This window comes from Colossoma macropomum, unplaced genomic scaffold (genome assembly GCF_904425465.1).
Source record: "Colossoma macropomum unplaced genomic scaffold, Colossoma_macropomum, whole genome shotgun sequence".
In the NCBI taxonomy this organism is placed as follows: Eukaryota; Metazoa; Chordata; class Actinopteri; order Characiformes; family Serrasalmidae; genus Colossoma; species Colossoma macropomum.
In genome coordinates, this window is record NW_023494791.1 from 17,176,310 (window position 1) to 17,198,955 (window position 22,646).

Sequence of the window (22,646 nt, forward strand, 5' to 3'; positions counted from 1 at the left end):
ACCCTCCTGCAGAGCTTGGTTCCAGCCACAATCTGCCAGACTTTCTCGGTTAACGTTCTTCAGTATCCTTGATTGGCTGAATAAGATGCATTGGTGTTAGATGAAGGTTGGAACCAAACTCTGCAAGAAAGCAGATCTCCAGGAAGAGGGTTGGGCACCACTGTTCTACATGGTACCCTACAATAAAACCTTCATATAGCCTACTTTGGCATTCTTGATGTGAAAAGATGACTGTATAAAGATATGAATTAAATGAAGTGGAGGTGTATAGACATGGCATGTTATGAGACAAAAATAAGGCATCTTTATGCTCATGCGTTTTTTTTTTAATCAAGACTATAGGGCTGTTGCTTAGTGAACATGGCAGGCTATTTTGACCATTTGCTGGAGTGTTGTTTTCACAGATGTAACAGTTCCGTATGAGCTGAGAGTTGTAGCCTAATTGCTTCATCAGACTAGACTTCTGCAGTTTGGCTCCGACAGTGAGCTTCCTCTCAATGCAAAGTGTCTCCACAAGATGGCCACAGCGATCCATAGAGGAATCTCCAGAATCCACCGTGTGGCCATAGCCAATGTCCAGTTAAATCGTGCCTTATAAATCTCAGGAACAGTACATGTAAATATTAGAGATGGGAGACATATGATATTGTGTCCTAAACATTTCATTAACTTCACTAACAGCCAGACAAAACCATTTAGTTATAGCATTTATTAAAGGCAAAAATCCTTCAGCATTTGCTGCCTCAATGAGCGTCCGTCTCTAACAAGATTAGTTGTTTCACTACGTTGAGAGTACTAAAGTAAATTTCTTTAAAATATTTAGGACTTGTCCTGTGATCGTTTCATCGTCACAGTGTTAAAGACAGAGAACATGTATTTATTTGCAAAGGGGTTTTTAATAGTGATATGTAGCCATTGTGTCTGCTGTGGCACATTGTATGATTAAAAAGTCTTTCACTCTGAGATTTCTGTGTGTTTGACATTTATTATTGTCACTGTATAGTGTTAGCACTTAAATATTCAAAGGGGGATTCTGGCATAATTGTCATAATTCACGTTTTTGTATCCTTTTTGTCCATCAGTGTTCTGCATGCACTGCACAAACACATTATAGAACTATTGGGAATCTTCCCACAGCAGTAAAGAACTCCACTGCTGTACACATTCAAAAATGATGCTTCTTCAATGGTTTTTTAGCAAAGAAAATGGATCTATATAGAACCATGAACATTCAAACAACCATTTGCATGGTTTTAAAGGGTTCTTTGAGCATATTGATGGAGAATATGCTGTAGATGGTTCTACATAGAACCCTTTTGAAAAGGCTTCTATATAGCACCAAAAAGCATTCTTCTGTTGTAACAAGCCTGACATCATAACAATAGAAGAACCCTTCTTGGTTCCATATAGAACTCTCAGTAAATCCTAAATGCCCACTAACACAATTCTGCTGGTGTTCTTATTCAGCTAGTGCTGCTCCTTGATGACTTTCACAGGCCCTATTGATGACTTTTCACAAGCCTCTTACACTGTCTACTGGTTTGCTCTTTCACTCATAAATTCAGCAGAAGTGAAAGGTGAGCACAGTGTGAAAAAGGCATGTTGCAGTCTGATGAAATGCACGTCAAGGTGCATATTCAGTTTAAGAAACTGATCTCTTGTTCAATTGTAACAAATCAATTTTATAAATCAAGTTAATAAATCCATACCTCTTGTGTGTGCCTGTGTAAATAAAAGGCGAAAAAGTAGTAAATAATTTCTTTAAATCTAAGAAAATTTGGTTCATTTATGAATGTAAACATTTACTGGCCATGAAACACACACAACACACCACGCTGTAAAAAATGCAAAGCCAGCTTTACACAGCTTTTTTTAGTTAATTTGTACTAGAGTTACTGGAGTTCGTCCAACTCAAACTTCTAAGTTTAGTCCTAACTTGTGCATCTAAGTTAGGCAAACAATTTCTCACAATTCTGCCAAGCATTTTCTCCTCTTGGGCTTCCAGTTATGGATGGCTGTGGCATCACTGGAATACCTAAACAAATAATTATATTAAATATTAAACATCAGGTTAAAATTTTATCCACAACTTTGTTTTGCAATTAAAAAAAATACATTTTATGTTATTTGTGGCTGACCTAAAATTTTAAGTTAGTTTGAACATCATATAGTGAGTTTACAGAACAACAATCTGTGTCTAGCATTATTATGTAAACTTCCTATCTGATGTTCAATAAACTTATATACGTTATTTTTTAAAGTTAAAATAACTTTTGTTGTATTAAACATTTATGGACAATGGAATAAGACTAAATTTAGGGCCTCCTGAGTGGTGCCACAATGACCAAAGCATCCACCCCAATAACAGGAGATAGCTAGAAAAAAACAAAAAAAAATAAATAAAAATTCTTAATTTTTTAACCTCATTGAGATGCTGAACTAAAAATTTGATTTAGAACTTTTGACCAAATTGAGTTTTGGGTGAACTCTAGAGTTCATAAGTTGAGTTAACTCAAGAAAAGCTGTGTAAAAGCTGTTTTTAAGTTGAGTTGATTTTTCATTTTTTACAGTGTATTCACTTCTAGTCCAGTAGAGTGCGCTCTTAACTAAATCTTGACATAGAGTGTCTGCAGACAGAGCAGGATTCTTCCCATGAACTCATAAATGAACAAATTGGAGCTTATATGTGGCACGTTACGGCTAGAACATCTGCTGTGTAATGTGCTATTGTATCTATAAGTTTCTCTGAAAATATCCTCAGGCTTCCCCTCACTAAAGCCACAAACGAGCTCTGTGACTGGTAAATGAGGCGAGTCCTGGGTAGTAAGAGAGCACTCAGAGAGAGTTCATGGAGAAGTCAAGCTTTCATCCTCTGTGCAGAGTTTTGAAGGCTACGTCGTCATTTTGTGAGAAAATTAAACAGTCGCTTAAAATACCAGCATAATATTGCCATGATTAGTGACCAGTTGAGGAAAGAGCTATTTCAGTTGTATACAGAAAATCCTCTGTCCACTCACAAGGGATTCTTTCTTGGGCATTAATTGATTTGGCCTCATTTGGAAAGCTAAATATTAGTTTTCAGTAACTGCATAGTATTTACATACTGATGAATCCTCTGGTGTCCAGAAGTTAATCTGAATGTCATTAAAGTACTTCCCTGGAGAAATGTGGACTGGGGATTCCCTCTTAGAGAGCACATCTACTTTTGCTACTGGTTTAAAGTGGTTTCAATGGGCGGCAGTTTCTGGCAGTTGGAGTCAAATGCAAATGCAAAAAAAATAATAAATAAACACTCAAAGAGAGAAGAAATAGAATATATAAAGCAAAAATGTCTTCACATACTGGTTTCTTTATGATTATAAGTAGAGGCAATGCTTTTTGTCCATTTATAACTCATTAAATTTGTTCTTAAAGCTGAAGGTTCCTTAAAGGTTGTTTCTACGCTCATTGTCCATTTTATCAGCTCCACTTACTATATAGGTGCACTTTGTAGTACAATTACAGACTGTAGTCCATCTGTTGCTCTGCATACATTGTTAGCCACCTTTTACCCTGTTCTTCAGTGGTCAGGACCCCCATGGACCCTCACAGAGCAGGTACTATTTGGATGGTGGATCATTCTCAGCACTGCAGTAACACTGACGTGGTGGTGGTGTGTGAGGGTGTGTTGCACTGGTCTGAGTGGATCAGACACAGCAGTGCTGCTGGAGTTTTTAAACCCTGTGTCCACTCACTGTCCACTCTATTAGACACTCCTACCTTGGTCAGTCCACCTTGTAGATGTAAAGTCAGAGACAATGGCTCCTCTGCTGCTGCACAGTTTGTGTTGGCCATCCTCTAGTCCTTCATTAGTGGTCACAGGACGCTGTTGGCTGGATATTTTTGGTTGGTGGACTATTCTCAGTCCAGCAGTGACACTGAGGTGTTTAAAAACTCCAGCAGCACTGCTGTGTCTGATCCACTCAGACCAGCACAACACACACTAGCACACCACCACCATATCAGTGTCACCGCAGTGCTGAGAATGATCCACCATCCAAATAGTACCTGTGAGTACTGCTCTGTGAGGGTCCATGGGGGTCCTGCCAACCGAAGAACAGGGTAAAAGGGGGCTAACAAAGTATGCAGAGAAATAGATGGACTACAGTCTGTAATTGTAGAACTACAAAGTGCACCTGTATAGTAAGTGGAGCTGATAAAATGGACAATGAGCATAGAAACAAGCAGGTGGTCATAATGTTATGCCTGATCGTGTGTGTGTGTGTGTATATATATATATATATATATATATATATATATTATATATATATATATATATATACATATGTATCGCTGTTATCAAAACAAAACCTCATATCTCCAAAATGGTAACTTTACAGGAGAAGGAAAAAAACCCTCTGTATTTTTAATGTAAGTCAATGGAAACAGACTTTTTTCCAAGTCATTTTGGGTCATTTCATTTGGTTCATTCATCACAAAATTTACATATAATGTAAAGGGCAACAGGTGCTATCAAATTATGTCAAAACCTGAAAAACGTCAAAAATGGAGATATGAGGTTTTGTTCCGACATCAGCAATATATTTGGGACAAACCTGTAATTAGTGCTGAACCTTTACATTATGTGGAGGTCCTTTAAACTTTACATATGAATGTTCACATTCTCATATCTTATTTACAGAAATGGTTTTATTCATTGACAGATTCCAGACATTCTTCTTCCAAAGCATTGCTTCACAGAACCTCTTCTGGTACCTTTATTTTTAAAAGTGTAGATTAAACAATAACGAACTAATTAGTATGTGGTGACCTTACTAATAAGCATTCGGGTATTGAATTATGAAATCAGCATGCAACTACAGCTCAGTAAAAGACCTGTAAGTTCCACAGAGTAATGAAAAAGCTCACTGCTCTTCCTGAGCTGTCATGTTCAAGTGTTGTGCTATCACTTCTCCTAGCACAGAGGAACTGCCCAACATTCAAATGGATCTCCAGTCATTCTGGTTTGCTGTGTCTTGAGTCAAAGAGTGCTTAAAATGAGTGACATCATTTGTTGGGGGAGAATGTCAACATCCTGCTCTCGGAGTCTGGTCCTTGAAGTGGGGACTGAAGGAAGTGAGGACTTACCTTTGATGTTCAAGTGGAGAATGCTGCTTTCTTTCAGGGAGCAGTAGATGCGCCTCTGCATGTGCTGTTCAGTGATCTTTATAAGAAAGGCTTTTTAATGAACGCTTTTGTGTTAGGTGCACACCAGGACAGCATGCTAGTAAAAAATAAGGCTTTTAGTAACACAGCTTGTATTTTTATTCTACATTTTTACTATACATATGGCTAATCTCATTTCATAATTTAACACACACACGTACAAAAATACATCCTCTAAAATATATCATAGTGAATCAAAGGTCATCATATGTTTTACATACAGACACACTCAAAATATTTCATACATAACTCACTTATTAAATACTATTATATAGAAATGAATAGGGAGATAAAATAGCAAACATTCTCCTCATAATCCACCATGGAGACTTGAATTTCTTGTATTACATCTCTAAAAGTAAGACAAACTCTCAGAGGATTTAGCGCATCAGTGACCTTGGTGAGTAGTCTACTTATGACACACAGCCACTTGGAAATATTCCAAATATAACTTTTGAATATGAGTCGAATATTGTTAGTTCAATGAAACCAAAGACTGGTTTCAAAGCCTCTTTATTATTTCTGAGGCTGAATCGGCAGATAATGTTTAGAGCTCTGCCAGTGCTATCTGATACATGCTGGACATGAAAGCTCAGCTGGTTTAGGAGCTTGAAGGTGATTTAAATATGATACTATTTAAAGTAACTCAAACCAAGTACTTTGGTTACTTAAACTTATAGCATTGAGTGTGATTTATATGGACACAGATTTACATTCCAAACTATTTACATAAACTCTTCTTCCTCCACGAAATTCCTACATGGTGCTAAACAAACCTTTCACTGTTGTACTAGAATATATTCTATGTTAGAATATAGCTCAAGAACAATCTGTATGATCAAGAACCACCTTAAAATAATGGCTCACTGTTTTATATACAAAGGAAGCAGCAATGCAATAACTGGTGAACATCTAAACCATGTCTTCAACTAATTTTACACACGTTGTTCTCTTGTGGAAAAAGTTCACCAAAATGAAACACACATTACAGACAAAAAGAAACTTTTGATTTAGGAAACTGGAAGGGTGCACGACCCTTAAACAACGTAACCTTGCAGTGTGCATTGTTCAATAAGTGTGAGCTACAGACAATATGCCTCTTCACGTTTAGTTTCGGTGTTGTAACCCCAACACCTGTCAATGTAAGAACTGCTACACTGACCGTCCGGCCTATCGACAAGCACACGTCTCCACAGACATGTTGGGGTAGATCTTTAAAACAATGTTTTTGGACTCGTCCAGGAACAGCACGCTGAGGGCGTTCATTTTCTCAGGTACACAGCAGGGCTCTGGGATGCCTGGAATGATACCAACAGTCTTCACTATACTCTGGATAGTTGCGTGGTTGGAAGGCCGAACAACCTACAAGGACAAATAGATTCAGAATGTAAAAAGGTCTGATACTGTTTAAGCATTTTGAAAGTCTTACCTAAATTAATTTGTCAGTGAGTTACAGGAAACAATGTCATATGCCCCCCATTTCTCAAAAACTGCTCTATTTCAAGAAAACGTCTAAAACACCCATTAAAGTTAAAATTATGTGAATGTAATTGCACATAAAGCGTGTGCGCTTCAGTTATGCTGGAACTGAATAGCCTCTGAAGGGATTCTTTGTTCAGAGTTCCTGGCTACAAAAGTCATTTTTAAATACTTCAATATGTCTGAACTATTCACTCTGACATATGTGAGGTCCTTGTGACCAGAGCATCGTGGGACTTTCTGACCTTAGGTATGGGGAATTCACACGTTCCAGCGCAGTAGTAGGCATCAAAGGACTTTGGGGATAAGATCCACTCGCTCCAGCCAATGTCTGCAAAGTCCACCTTCAGGTACCTCCTGGAGCAGCTGCGAGGCTCTTTCCATTGTCTCTTGCGTGCTTTCTTCATGGTTTTCTCATCAAAGCTGAGAACCTGAGACTTATTCACTCCATCAGCGTGCTCTCGAACTTTCTTTCTCCGTTCTTTCTTGGAGGGCTTTGGCTTCAGTGCTTGATAAGTGCTTTCCCACATATCGTGCTGCTTAAAACTGTCATACTCCACCTCAGGGAGTTCATTGTTCTGGATGGGGTCAGGAAAATATAAGTCCCGCTTGACGCGCATATCAGGTGAAGAATTTGGAGACTGAGCAGTCTGCTCATCTGCAGGGAAAGGGTCATACCTCTGTAAGCTCATGGCCACACTGTTGGGCTCTGATATGGCAAGGTCATTGGCATACACCAGTATGTATGGCAGGCTGAATGCTGAGAGCTGGTCCTGATATCTCTGATACTTTTCTCCATAATCAAACTCCAGTGTTATTACAAGCTGATTCCTAGATCTAGCCTCCCGTATGATGTGAGACACATCCTTGGTCTGCCATATTCCCCTTCTGTGAGGGTATAAGGTGATGTTCCCAAGCAAAGACCCCAGAGAAGAACCAGAGGAAGGACCTCTGAAAAGAAGATGAAATGAAGGCAGCTGGTGAAGATTCTGGACACGGCAGGAAGGGTTCTTGATGCGTTTGCAGAACCAGGACCTCTGGCGGGGGCGCTTATCAAAGAAGAAATGGAGTGTGGTCATGAGAATCTCCTCAGACTCTTGGAGGGAAGTTAGATTCAACTGGTACAAAACTCTTTGCTCCACGTTTTCTGTAGGGAAATGGAGAGCAACTGCTGAGTTACATATGCATTATGAAAATGCATTTGAACAACAGGCTTCTTGTTCAGATTGCTGGTTTCTGAGGAAGCACAAAGTAGTGAGGTGATATGTTACTCCTGGAGCAACTAGAACCATATGGACATGGTTATTAAAGTTTCCTTTATGAGCCTCTATAGAATCTCATAATAATATGATCTCATTATCATGTTCCTAACTAGTATGTTTGCAAACAGAAACATTATTTTAAAAAAAAAATTAAAATTAAATGATCTGAAATCATCTATTTCTTAGTAATGTATCATCTCAACAGCCTGCACTTACAGAAACAATGTCTGAATAATTAAATAAATAAATGAGTTTGAAGTCATATGTAAACACTGTTTCACAACATACAAGTCACTGCCCGGTTCACACGATCCACATGGAAATTAAGCTGCAAAAACAGTCTCAAGAACCAGCTCATTTATATATATTCACCTATTCATGCTGAGGTTATGAGTGTTTCAGCTCTGAGTGCTTTTTGAATGAAGCACAACACATAGCAGCCAATCACATAAGAGCTCATTTACATATACCAGTCTTAAAGGCATGGTAACAGAAACAGCCTGATTAATTCTGAGGGTTAAAGAGAGGTCAGAAAATGGTCATGTAAAAAATTATGACCATTTTTGGTACAAGTTGGGACGAATTACATTCTTAATTGTCATTTATAAATGATGTGCATGTGATGTTTACTACCTATAGTTGCAGTTTTTGGATCAATGGCATTCTAGTGTATATCTTTCTAGAGTCCTGTTGCTTGTGAGACCAAAGCCAATTGCAAGCCTGTCTTTACCCATGAGCTATACCACAAGCCTATCTTTACCCAAAAGTTATGTCCTTGCTGTCAATTCTAGAACTGCTAAACGGTTTTCATTGTTTTTGAACAATGACAATAAAGATCTATCTATCTATCTATCTATCTATCTATCTATCTATCTATCTATCTATCTATCCCAGCTAAATATTAACTGAAGTGCTGCTCACTCCTCCACAGCACATAAGAGTAGGTCTGTGCCACCGAGAACGCATCCTTGGCACCAAACCTGCATCTTCATACCACCAATGAAACTGAACTGGAAAGAAAGCTACTCACCAGGCCTTGCTTTAAAACTTCTCACAGTGTTTCCCTCTTTAGGTCCGTGCAGTTCTCTGCTGTACCTCTCGTACAGTTTGAACATGTGTTGCGCCACCATGTCCGTGGTCGCGCTGTCAGTGCGCTCATCAGCACCAAACGCTGCTCTCAACACCGAGTCTGACGCAGATCGGACCGAAGAAACCAGCAGGTGCAGCAGAAAGACGCGTTTCAGCGCCATAGCAGCCCAAATAAATACAGCACCACGAGGCCAAGAACGGAGCGGGGTTTTCAGATAAACAGCACGAGCGTCTGGAACAACTAAAGGTCTTTAAAACAGTCAGTAGTTTGCCCATGCGCAGTGAACCTCGTCCAAGAAGTATTTTCCATTTATTCAGCTTCCGATTCAGCTCTTTTGTCTTCCTTTCAGTGACGCTCAGAAGCTGAAAAAAGTATCTGTGCTTCCCAAACGCGAATTCCTCCGCATCTCAGTCAACCTGTTGAATTTGCACTTGTTTCTTCTGAGCGCCACACAGTGTGGGACGGGCCATATGCTGGAGGAGAGGGTGACGTCAGCGCCTGTCAGCCAATAATAGGTGGAGAGAGATTCAGGGGGCCGCAGCACACCCCACAGGCTGATGGGCCTCCAGAAGAAACTCTGGCCCACATGTGAAACCTGAAGCTCAGTAATGACGCTGAGCTCAGAGGGGTCTACAACGCTGAGAGTGAACAGGAACACTGCTCAGATTCAGATGCTGTTTCAGCCAGTCAGAGTTAGAAACCTACAATATCTCATTTCTACAGACCCTTCACACAGTGAGGCTTCTACCTTCAATCCCAATAGGACTAATTTAGTCTTTTTTCCGGTACACTTCACTGGAAAATAAAGGTTACTAATTGCGTTCTTGTTTTGGATGTGGGGTTATTGGGTGGGGGTTGGAGGGGCTTAAATTGGTATACAACCTTTATTTCTGGTGGATTTTCTTAAAATTTTAAAAATATTCTTCACACTCCAAAGAGAGGCCCTTTAGTGAACGAAAAGTAGCTCTTCTATGATAAGATTCCTCAAATCAGTGACCAGCACAGCTGATTTTCCTACTCAAACATTGAATTCTAATTCAGTTAATCTGCTAGCAGATTAAATGGGTGTGCTTGAGCAGAGAAATCACCAAAGTGCACAGGCCCTTCAGTCCTCCAGAACTGGAAATGAAGCATCCGGTTTTATGGCATTGCTCCAAAGAAACTAATTTGTCATCTTATATTTAAGGTAGTATAGCAAAAAGAAATGAATTGACTCTAATGAAGATACACGAATCATTTTGTGTAGCGTATTTCCAGTTTTAGCTTCAGTGTATGTGATGCTTTATTGTAAAATATATTGGATTCTCTTTGTCTAATTTCATTGATGGCATTCAGTCCGTGACACCCCACCAGGAGAATGGCCCAGTCACCTCTGCTTTTATTTATTTATTATTTATTTTCCTTTGGCGCGTCTGCAGCGCCATGCCAACAATGCGGTTCTGTGAAAGCTCTGGGCTCCAGTGGAGAGGCTGTAACAAGCCTGGCCATTTCAGTGGCAGTGCACCATTAAACACCTCCTCTGGCCCTCGGGGACCCCACTGGAGATTCCCTTTCACTTCACACTTGAATGTGTCTTAAATCTGCAGTAAAACTCTGGAGACCTTGCCCACTAGGACACTGTTACTGAGTGAATCAGAGAATAAATCATGTGGGGAGAACTAGCACTCCTTCTGCTGTATTTCCTCACAGCTTTTTATTGTCGAACTGTGGGTAGGCTGAGCCATTAAGCTTCAGAATACTGCACCTCCTTTAAACACAAGGAAAAAAAAGAGTACAAGGGTGAAGGAATTCAAATGAACTCCAGGTCATGGACGAGCTTCCATTCTTGAATGTAGCTGATCAGTACCTAGGAAAGTTTTGGCATGCTGTTTTATTCTTATTAATGTGAATGGTTTCTTAATTAAGCCTCTTGCCAAGAAGTGATGTTAATAAATAGCTGACGTTCTTGGCTGAGAAGACGTCTCAGTGGGAATCATGCTTTTAATATGTTTGTTGTTTATTACCAAACAGCTAGAGGCCCCATGGTCTTGTAAACTGTTCTATTATTTCTGTTTGGATGCTGGCCTCCCATCCATTCATAGACCGAGTGGTGAGTTTGCTGTAGAAGAATCATTTCTGTCAGTGGTTTAAACGCAATGAAGACATGGAATTATTTACTACTTATCTGAATTATTTCATATTTATGTTGAAAGTGTAAGCTTTGCTTCACTCAAGTACTCACCAGGTCTATAAACAGTGTTGTTCTGAAGAAATCACTACTTAAATCATTTTGCGTAATTAGAAAAATATTACTTCCTTTTGATTTACAACACTGGTTGCTTAACAAACAATCACATCAGTGTAAGTGGAAGTTTGAAGTGCAGTGTGTGTATGTTCCATCTGGTTTTTTAAATGTTTAGTCATTTGCTATGTGGTGAACCACTCATAATTAAAAGAATGTTGTTTAGAGAAGGGATTCAGGAGCACTTGGTATTGTTCAGACTCTGAGCAGGGGCCTTTGAAATGGTCACTGTGGTTTGCATGGTAATTGTAAAAGGAGTGTTCAGTTTTCTGAGGCTTTCTTTTAATGCAGTGTGTTCATAAGACACAAAAATGTATTTTTACTTTGTGGTAATGACCAAAGTTTTTGTTTTGTTTTTTTTGTTTTTTTTAATGACAGAACTTCGTCATTATGACTGAATTACAATACACCCATTGGTCTTATTATTGAAAGACGTGGATGATATGGATTCAAACATCCTCTCACACAGTGACACAAATATTCATTTTCACATTCAGTGTAAGAAAAGGCCCTCATTCCAATTACTGAGAATCCCGTTGGGCTGGGAGTTCCACTAAACCCCTAAACCACGGCCATCATTTGCTTGTAAAGCTCATACATGCTCTGCTCATAATACATAATTGCCCTGATTTAGTCACTCTAGCGTCTCCATATAATTTGATTACCCCTGTTCACATGTTTCCTTTAGCGAGCACAGTGAGCATGTGGTTGTTCCTGATAATGACATGCTTTCCCAGTTTTATATTGGGACTGCACATTGAGCGTGGCACTGGTGCAAATATATATTAAACAGTCATCTGTAAATGTCAGAAACTGCAAGCCATTCTGAAAGGGAGCAAGTAAATTATTGGCTGCCCCTTCTGTTTGTCTTTGCCCTTCCCAGTTTGTATTGGCTATATGGCAATGTGAGGGAAACACAATTAGCCCTGGAGTGCTTTACTCTATCCGGCTGTTCATCAATCACTTCATTCTCAAAATGCTGGGCCTTTTAGTCCATCATGCAATCAATGGAACAGTTTCAAACGCAACACTAGGCATACGTCTGAATGGCTGTGTGTATCCACTCTCATTGTTTCGCTCTCCCTATAGTTTCTTTCAGCACGCAAGTGGAACCCCAGATTGAAAATGTTGGAAAGTGACATTTGTTGGTCAGTGAAATTCTGTTTCTTGGTTACAGATATTTAAATTTATCGTCCTATAAATAGTTGATGCAAAATGCTGTACAAAGCAATGTCATATAAAGGGTTTTTTGACAAATGACATGCTGAGTTTTATAGATCTACTTCTATGCATACATACATGCAACTCTATGAGAATTATAAAGAATTAACTAGTAGATAATATAATAACTTGTTTATGAAAATGTACAAATAAGATGAAAATAAATACTATAAAAAAAACCAATGATAAGAATACAATAAATGTAAAAACAGTAAAAAAAATAAAGTAAAAACAAAAGTAAAGATTAAAAATACACAAAGAAAGAAAGAAAGAAGCCAAAAGCATAAACAGAGTACGCTGCTGTCTCGCCAAGTGGTTTCTCCTGTTCTCCTTGTGATAAAACAGTATGTTTTTCTTCTCTCCCCTCAATACAGAACAACATAAAACAGATCAGTTTCAGCACAGACAGACATACATCTGATCCAAAAAGTGACTGCATGTCCTTGATGTGCCCACAAATCCTTGGGAGAATTCCGTTAACATGGCCGCTTCCCTTCTGTCTGTTCGGTTAAGGCCAGTGGCCCAGCAGCAGAGGGGATGAGATAATTTGGCTGCGCGGGGGAGACGCAGTGTGCCCCATTGTCCTGGTCCAGAGGTAATAAAACTCTGCTGCGTGGTGGCTAACATGATTTCACCCCTCGCTACTGTGATCGCGGGGCTTCCTGCACCAGCCTGGCTTTGATCTTTGGCTCCCTGTCAATCAGAATTAGTTATCCTTCAATACCGACCCCTCCTTGCTCCATGTAGAGTCCGGCCTCAGAACAAACCCTGCTTTGTGCTTGCTGAATGTCTTCATGAAAGAAGCCGCACTATGAGGTTGGTATTTCTCGGCAACCATATGTCAGCTTTACTCATCCGCGAGCCAAACCTTTCACTGTCATTATAGATATGCAGCTCAATACAAGCTGCATTTCTATACATCCGTGGACATCATAGTAGGTAGGGGTCGCTCGTACGTGTATGTGTGTGATTTTGGCGGCAGCAGTAGGCTGGATTCTGGGATGATGATGATGATGACTCTGTGACAAGTTGACATTCTGAATGAGGTAAATGACAGCTAAGCCATTTTGGTGCTGACCCCTAGGCTCCACTTGTAAGAAACTCCGGACAAAAGACCATACATTCAAACCATGTAATGGTTCCAAATCCAGCCTATGTTTATATTGATATGCTTAGAGGACAACTTTGTCTTTCAAGATATTGAAATACATGGTTTAAGTAAATTTTCTTATGCTATTCATCAGTGTTCCTCAGATTTCTCGGCTTAAATCTAGGTTAATCGTTCTCAGCAAGAACCACGCACTGAGGAAATTTCACTAACTTCACTAAACATTTTTTTCCTCAGCCCCTTTTTCCGGCAGAATTGGAAATTCACAGTTTTGCAGTTAAATCAATCAGTGACGTCTAAAGAATTAATATTGTTCTTGCCTTGGGCTTTTCCAAGTGCCAAAAAACGATGTCATAGTTCTCCAGCTCTGCACTTCCATCTGTTATTTTGTCTACATCAAATGCGCCTTGCCTTTCATTACCGTTCATTAATGGTGCACATGCTGGAGATTGAGTTTAGATTGAAGTATTTGTGTTCAGGTCTGCAGAGGTTAGTAAAAGCCATTCAGTCATAAAGATATTTGATCCCACATCTCGACTGTTTCAGAGGAAGCCCATTCATTTCGGATCATGTCTTGCGAATCAGAGTGAGAGAGTTAAGTGGAACTGGAGGTTCCATTTATAGGCCAATTGGAGCATGAAGGGTTTTGGTAAGCACAATCACTGCTGACAAATATCTGCATTTCACATGCTAAAGAAAACAAATGTGAAACTCTAAATTTCAAGTTGATCCTTTCAGCAAGTGGAGACGTTTGAACACACTCAAAAGTTTTGAATGTTTAGTGTCTGTTAGGAAAAAGAAAATTTGCTTTTGTCTACAAACAGTTCAATTCATTGAGTAAACCAAAGTTATTAGATTGTTTAGGTTATTATAAACATAACTGAAATGTTTTTGAAGTGTAGGACTGTCCAATCCTGCTATTCAAAAGCTTTTTATTGATTTTAATTCTAATAGTGAGTATGAAGGCTTTTTAAAACAGTTCTTTTTCATTTTTTGGATTCTGGGTTAGTTTTGACTAATATAACACAATTGGATGGAAAGGTTGGAATACTCACAGTCAAATTACATGTTTTGATTTTCTAGGTGAAAATGAGCCAACACATCCTCTACGGGACTAGAGACATAAATACGACATTTGTCTGACATTTTTAGTGCACAATTTCTTGTATATTGAAAAAAGCATAAAATGTAAAGTACTTTTGCACAGGTCAGATTTTATATTTTATATTTTCCCTATTTGTCAAATTCAGCAAGTAAACAGTAATTGTGTATTAAATATGCAGAAGTGTGTTCTTTAAAGAGAAAGTGTATGTATTTTCACTTAGAAAACCAACAATACATGTCATTTCATTGGGGCACCAAAATTTCTACCACACCATTCACACAAGTCTGACCTGTCCACAATCCCTAAAATGTTATTGTTTTTTTTTTTTTCTTCATTAAGGATTGTAAATACAAGACCCTTAATGAAAGCTTATGTAAAGGAATTTACCTACTTTTGTTATGGCACAATTTTTTAGTCTCTCTTGTTTTTTCCTTTAGTCCTGCTTGATTCCCACTGTAGGATCTGAGCAGCAGGCAATTTGAAGTCTGTTCTTAAAATTTTTAGGGATGGATATTGTTGTTTGATAGTTTGAATTACAATCATACACAACAGTTTGGGCACCACTGGGCAAAATTAAATGTTTTGCTTATTTGTGAAGTGAAAGAATTAAAGACAACTGCTGCAGAAAAAAATGAGAAGAAAACTTTTTTAAAAAATTAAAAAAGTAAAAATTTTTTTTTTTTTTTTTGCAAATTTTAATGCACAGTTACTTTATATTTAATTAACTTTAACATAAATAGTAATTGTGACATGCAAAAGTTTCATCACCCTACTTAGTTAGGACTTGGTAACACTCCCTTTGGCAGATATACCTTGCTATCGCTTTTTATAGCCAGCTAAGAGACTTTCCATTCCTGTTTTAGGAATTCACCAGGAATTTCACGCACTCTTCCCAGCTGAACACTTCGAGTTGTGCAAATATTCTTTGGTCATCCTGCATGAACATCATGGTTTAAGATCTACCCATAGATCTTCAATGCAATCCTACTCAGGGGACTGTGAGGTCCATTCCAAAAGTTTCAAAGCAGTTCATGGTGAAGTTTAAGGTATATTTTGGATCATTGTTCTGGGGTAGAAGCCTCCTCCTTTTCAGCTTCAGTTTCTTGACTGACTGTGTTACATTTGCTTCCAGAAGTTGCTGATATTTAGTGAAACCCATTCTACCATCTACTTGTGCATTGTTTCCTGTGCCACTTCAGCAGTCCACTTGTTTCAGATGTTGGCTGTTGTAATGAAGTCCCAGGTAAGGTTGCCTTCTGATGAACCCATTCGGATTATGTTTGTTCAAGCATTGCTGCAAAGTAGAATGGTGCACCACCACTCCTTTGTTAGCTAAACCTTCCTGCAAGACCTTAGCTGTTATATGGAGGTTTTGCTTTGCCTTTTTGTCCAACAAATGAACAGTTCTATCAGAGGATTTTCTTGGTCTTCCAGATTTTTCTTTGTCTTCCACTGACAATTCCTTATGTCAGTTCTTGACCAGCCAATCTAGTCACTAACGAGTCAATTAAAGCCTAATGGCTAAACTGAGATACGAGACTTTTTGAATGGAAACGTGTCTAAATTTTTGAATAATTACTTTTTATTTTTGCTGTTTAGCTGTTTAGTTTTATTTTTCCATTTTTAAGTGTAGCAAACATAAATTAACCATGCATTAACAGTTACAGAAAAATATTATTTTTAAAAATAGTTTGTTGCAGTGGTTGCAATTACTTCTTTTCACTTAAAAATTCAGGGATGCCCAAACTTGCATACAACAGTATGTGTGTTTGAAAGCACTTTTTACTATGGATATTCACATTTATCTTTATATTGTTTGAATCCTGATTGGCTTACAATAAAAATATGGTGTGTTATGTTCTCAGGAACTGCCAGTCACAGAAGCCCATGTATAACTGTAGGGTGCATATCTACATTGCCAAGCTGTTCTGTTTTGAATAAAAGTGGATGAGATGAGCTGACGTTAAGGATCTGATGCAGCTTCCCCATGAAATCATGGGGAATAATGTCATAACATTAAGTTATAGCCTTTTAAAAAAACACTGTAGTCATCACCCTACCTATTCCAATGCTTCTGCCCTACAGTGATACAAAACAATAGTAACCAATTAGAATAAACTTTAAAACATTTGTCCACTCATGACAGGCACAACGTATGCCCAGTGAAGAGAAATCAGACAGCTGAGATGTAAAAAGATGAGGAGAAACAACACAGGATTCTTAAACCTAAACCAAATCATCCTAGGCTAAAGCATACGGCTATGATGGGCATGAAGAATGTTTTCAGGCCCTTTATGTCTCACCTTTGATGATTCAATGCATTTAAGTAGACGTTTGATTTGACATTTTGACAAACCCCATATCAGCTTGTGTGGTAATAATAGTAATTGTGTTTTTTTTTGCTTTGGATGGGTAGAAAACAACATGATCTATTTTATATTGTTTGTATTTTTTGATTTGCGTAAAGCGCTTCAAGCTCTTTGCACAATTATTCTTGCTAAAATTATTACTATTAATAGTAGTAGCAGTAGTTGCAGTTGTAGTTGTAGGTAGTAGGTCTTTTCCTAATGCACCGCAGAACCATCAGACCATCAGAACGGAAACCAGGACACAACTGTCATCTGAGCTTCTGTTTCAATGCACTTAGAGGAGAACACTTACGAGAAGACTTAGTGAATCCTGATTGGCTTACAATAAAAATATGGTGTGTTATGTTCTCAGGAACTGCCAGTCACAGAAGCCCATGTATAACTGTAGGGTGCATATCTACATTGCCAAGCTGTTCTGTTTTGAATAAAAGTGGATGAGATGAGATGAGCTGACGTTAAGGATCTGATGCAGCTTCCCCACAAAATCAGGGTGCCTATGTACTCCCAGACAGTGAATCATCATGCCAAATGACTTTGCTATGACTTTACACCCTACACACTTTTGCTAACAAATAGTTTCTCTGTAATTTATGAAACCCCCACAGCAAACCATGCCACAGAAAAGAACCTCATGATAACTGCCTTTGCTGTTAGTTCAAGTTCATGTGGCCTCATACTCACTAATAAGCAAACCATCAAAACACACTTTGCAGTACTTCAATTCAAACCCTCTAAAAAGCATTCCTTACCAATACACCACAAAAGACGCCTGATCATACCCTGCATGCAGATCAAAACAACTTCACTAACCAACCCAACCTCAAACGTCTAGACACATTCAACACGTTTCTTTACCTGTCTATTTTTTTTAAGTAGGGCTGTTTAAAAGACTTGCCAATAAAAATATATAGACTGCCAGGGTTACAGAGAGGGGGAGAAAGGGTAACGCTACCTTTGGGTATTCAGATTCATTGAGTCTGTAAAATATAGGCCGCTACAAGAAGACTCATAGCAGGAGATAAATCTGATAAGTGCTATCATGGGGATATGGCGATACAAGCAAAGACGCTGGACCTCTTTTACCAGTCCCACTGTTTGTTATTTATGACTGTGTAAAAATGTATGCCAGTTCATTTCTTTTATTATCCTACATCCGATACGTATTCTCAGGCTTCTGCATGTCAGGGGAGATCACGTTTTATGCCTTGAACACCACAGCTGATGGCTCTAACAGAGTGGGAAGATGATTGTATCCCTGGAAGACATGTCTCATATAGAGGTCTTAGCACAGTTCATGCTGATATCATATCAGTCAAACCCACAGGTCTCCAAAGTACCTAAACACAGTTATGATATGACCTCCCTCCATACAGTGAAAATAACAGACTGGATTAGGTGCGGTCATTCATCTCAAAGCAGGATGTAAACGAAAGCCCTTTTCGTTAGCAAGAAATCTGTCTTTTTTGAGGAATCACGGATTGAAGTGAATAATTGAGCAAGCTTCAGTCTCACAGTAACACTCAGTTCAGCTGTTGAGCAGTAGGGTTAATCAAAGGGACGTCACTGAGCATGAGATCCGAGGCTATTTGAGTAAATTGCTATGTAATGGTGAACATTAGACTTAAGTTACACCTGATATTCCCAAATGGATCAGCAAACCAGCGTCAGAGAGGCTGCAGCCGAGTCCTCCACATGAAAAGGAATGAAAAAAATCCACATTGGTTGCAGGAACTGGTTGACCTTTTAGAAGGTTTTCTTGGTTGCAGTATGAAAACTGTTTTATGAGGGTGATATTTATTTGTTCAGGGCAGTCAACAAAAAACTGTGCTTAGCTAAAAAGTACATTGTTGGGTAGGCCTGTGAAAAAGTGACAAGGCCAGCTTGGTAGATAAAATTTCCAAACGCGCAATGTAGCGCAATGTCGTAACATTAAGTTATAGCCTTTTAATGAAAGCAGTGTAGTGACCACCCTACCTATTCCAATGCATCTGCCCTAACAACTGTAATCAGCTAAAATACTGGTTTCGCATATACTATAAATAATGTGTCCACTCAAGACAGGCACAACTTTTGCCCAATGGAGAGAAATCAGACAGCTGAGATGTACAAAAATGAGGAGAAACAACACAGCATTCTTAAACCTAAACCAAATCATCCTAGGCTAAAGCATACTGCCATGATGGGCATGAAGAATGTTTTCAGGCCCTTTATGTCTCACCTTTGATGATTCAATGCATTTAAGTAGACGTTTGATTTGACATTTTGACAAACCCCATATCAGCTTGTGTGGTAATAATAGTAATTGTTTTTTTTTTGCTTTGGATGGGTAGAAAACAACATGATCTATTTTACTGGGATGGAGCCTCACTTTAACAGGTCCCTGAGGAACATCTTTTCATTACAATAGGAACGTCAAACTCTGGTGCACTGATAAATAACTAAAGGCTCAAGGCAATGGTGGATAACAATGGTCATTAGACAGTGATTGAAGGGCAGTGAAAATAAGGTGGAGCTTAGCAGAGTGCAAAATAATTTAATTGATATAATAACAGCACTCTCAGAACACAAATCAAATTTCATTATCTTAACTGCAGCTTGAGAAGTATTGTGTCTCCATTTGGTTAGGTCTGCCTGTGATCAATCTAAGTAGACTTGCCCATGGCTATAGCTTTGCTTACTGAGGAAATACTCAAACATTCCAACTTTCCCTTTTCTGCTTTTAGTTAGTTTGTTGGTACTTTTTTCAGAATGTTATGGCTTCTGTATGATCCAAGTTGTTAGCGTAACAGTTTATTTTCTTAGTTCAAAATGTGAACAGGCATTTTACAATTGTTCTACTACAAGAAAAGTTTTACTTGGACATTTCCTCATATGTTTCCAGTTAAGTGTTGGCCACGAAGGCAACTTAGCATTACGGTCATTCAAAATGATCTTGTATTATAAAAAAGTATCTGCCAATGATTCCAATCACAGACCGTGAATTTGCTCTTTTCGTCCACTAAAAAGAATCAGACTTTTGTAAAAATGTCACAGGATACTGTGTTGAAGTTGTTTGAATATTTCTCATGATTCTGCTCCTGAAACCAGCTCAGAAAAGCATGAAAGAACCAAAGGATTTGGTGAGAGGAAATTAAAAATGATTTTTCTCTGACTAATGTAACACTAGAGTCCATCAGGTGGCACGGTTACTGTGTCAAACATTATGTAAGTCATAAGGATATTAATCAGTGCATGTGGTTAATGGGGAGATGAACCTGTTTCAAGAGTGTGCACTAGATGCTAAACAATGTACAGTAATTTGCATTCTTTCATGATGTATATCACAACAAAATGGAAATCCCATGAACAAATAACGCTTCTGCAAAAAGAGGAACAATTAAACGATTTAGCGTCCAGTCTTATGAGTGAAATTTCCGTCTCGCCATTAGCTGGCTCCTCGGGGGGCTAAGGGCTTTTTGTGAAGGTGAAGGTCATGGGCCTCTGGGACATGTTCAGGAAACAGCAGCTCACAGTATAGACTTTAATGAATATAACTGTGTCGATGTAAATACAACACCAAGCCTGTGGCTTTGGAAGCTGCCTTGTTGAATTTTCCTATTTGCAAACACATATCAGTGGACAGCTATGGTTTCACACAAGGGGGTGATGCATTCAAGGACCCCCAAAACCCACTGCTCGCACTGCAAACAGAAGTAGCTCATATTCCAAAGGGATTATGTTACTCCCCCAGAAATCAAGTCTTTTATATTTTGGGGCTGTTGAGAAGCCCTTTCTTTTCTCATTGCTGGGAAACGTTAAGAGCCGGAGCCACTGAATGACTTTTCTTAAACACAGGCCACAAAAAAATGATCAGCCATCATAGTTAATAGAAAACAAAACATTGATGGCTCTCCTCAACATAAAGTGTCTATTGAGAGAAATAACACAGACCTTCAGCTTTGGTGTCAGAAATGTAAACAGACATCACTTCTGCGGGAACACGACCGACTTCCATTGTTTATTTTCTGGAACAGGCCCTTGCGCCGAGCAATTAAACTTAAGCACACTTCAAAATGCTCTTTCAGTATGAAGCTGTTGTCTGCAGCTATCTCAAATCGTTCTCAGGGATAATACACAGAGAGAGCCTTTATTGTTTTAACAGTCTCTGGCTTTTGTGGACGGAGGTGGAACGCAATTAAAGTGAAACATTACAGTGTCACAAACCAATTAAAAACTAAATAATAACAGAGAGGGCTGCTGTGGTGGTTTTAAGGGCATTTTTCCACATACTCCAGCCAGGCAATCGGGGCAAAGGCAGGCAATCACAAGAGCAATTGAAGTCAATCTTTCCCCCTCCATTAACACAAGAGGCCTCACAAAACTCTTGGCCACCTGCATGAACTGTGGTACAATGCCGAACATGGTGAATTTGGTGGGGGGAAAAAAATCACACAAAAAAACTACTTATTGAGACAAATTCTGTGAAGGAAGAAAAATATTTGATTAGCTTAGCGGCGAGCAGTTGGCGGTGTTGGTCTAGCCCATGATGATACGGAGGGGAACAGCAGGCCTTTGTTTGCAGACAGAATGGCGCTCTCTATGGGGTCACCACAGGATTCCAAACATCAGAGACAGGGGAAAACTATACAGTGGAATTCCTCTCCCTCTATGAATGTTTTATTAGCCATGTGAACAGGTCAGAAAGTCACCCCCACCACCACACAATCACCCGTTCTGGCACTGGGGCAGTTGTGCATGTCTGTGCTCCAAGCTCCAGCTTACAGGCTCCTGACTGGATCAGCTCAAATGTGGCCAGCGTGATGAAGACGGGATCATATTTACAGCTACAATAACAGCGTGCCAAAATTCTGGAAAAGGATGTGATAATAGAACGCACATGTGAGGGCCATAAAAATCCTTAACAGCAGGACAATGTTGATTATTCATAAAAATAAAAAATGCTTTAGTATTCTAGCTCAGCTGTTGCCCTTCCTTCCGCTACTTCTATGACAGCCGTTACTGGCTCAGTAAAATTCACATAAACTAGAGAACCTACAGCAGTCATTTTACAATCCCAGGTGATGCCTATGAAAATAAAACATATTATTATATGTATTATTATACAGTGTATTCCACATATAAATAAAAGAGAAATGCCTTCTGCACGTCATAGCAAGCCTTCAGTTACACCAGTTGCTCAAAAATGTTAATCCATTATACTCAAAAAACTGGTTCTTGTATATGTTAAGAAAAAAAAAGTTGATGTTACTTGACGTAACCCATTTTTAAAATGTTCTTAAAGAAATAGTGTTGAAAAAATGTAATTATGCCAAACATTACATCAACCAAATTCAATCAAGTCAAACAAAAGAGAATGAACTGTGTTTTTCTCATGGTATTTCCCACTGCTATCATTAGACACAAACCCAAATGAATTAAGTCTGTTGTTCTTAAAATAGGATATTTTCTGCATTACTATGTTGAATTAGGGGGATGTTTTTGATTATTTCTTGTGTTCAAAGATTTTATTAGCTCCTGTCCCATCTA

General features: G+C 38.8%; 1 protein-coding gene across 1 annotated transcript; it reads right to left on the reverse strand.

The window, feature by feature from the left end:
• Window positions 1-5,321: 5,321 nt before the first annotated feature.
• gdf10a (growth differentiation factor 10a) lies at window positions 5,322-9,471 on the reverse strand. The gene is made up of 3 exons (XM_036574146.1): window positions 8,977-9,471; window positions 6,930-7,831; window positions 5,322-6,567 (listed from the first exon to the last, which is right to left on the reverse strand). The coding sequence occupies exons 1-3, from the start codon at window positions 9,194-9,196 to the stop codon at window positions 6,376-6,378; spliced, it is 1,314 nt and encodes a 437-aa protein (XP_036430039.1). The 5' UTR covers window positions 9,197-9,471; the 3' UTR covers window positions 5,322-6,375.
• Between the last annotated feature and the right edge of the window lie 13,175 nt (window positions 9,472-22,646).

Excerpts from the sequence above, each read along its gene's own strand:
- gdf10a (XM_036574146.1), bottom strand. The coding sequence starts at position 9,196 with ATGGCGCTGAAACGCGTCTTTCTGCTGCACCTGCTGGTTTCTTCGGTC. Across the intron at positions 7,832-8,976 it reads AAGTTTTAAAGCAAGGCCTG|AAAACGTGGAGCAAAGAGTT; the intron begins GTGAGTAGCTTT and ends ATTTCCCTACAG. Across the intron at positions 6,568-6,929 it reads GTGAATTCCCCATACCTAAG|GTTGTTCGGCCTTCCAACCA; the intron begins GTCAGAAAGTCC and ends TTGTCCTTGTAG.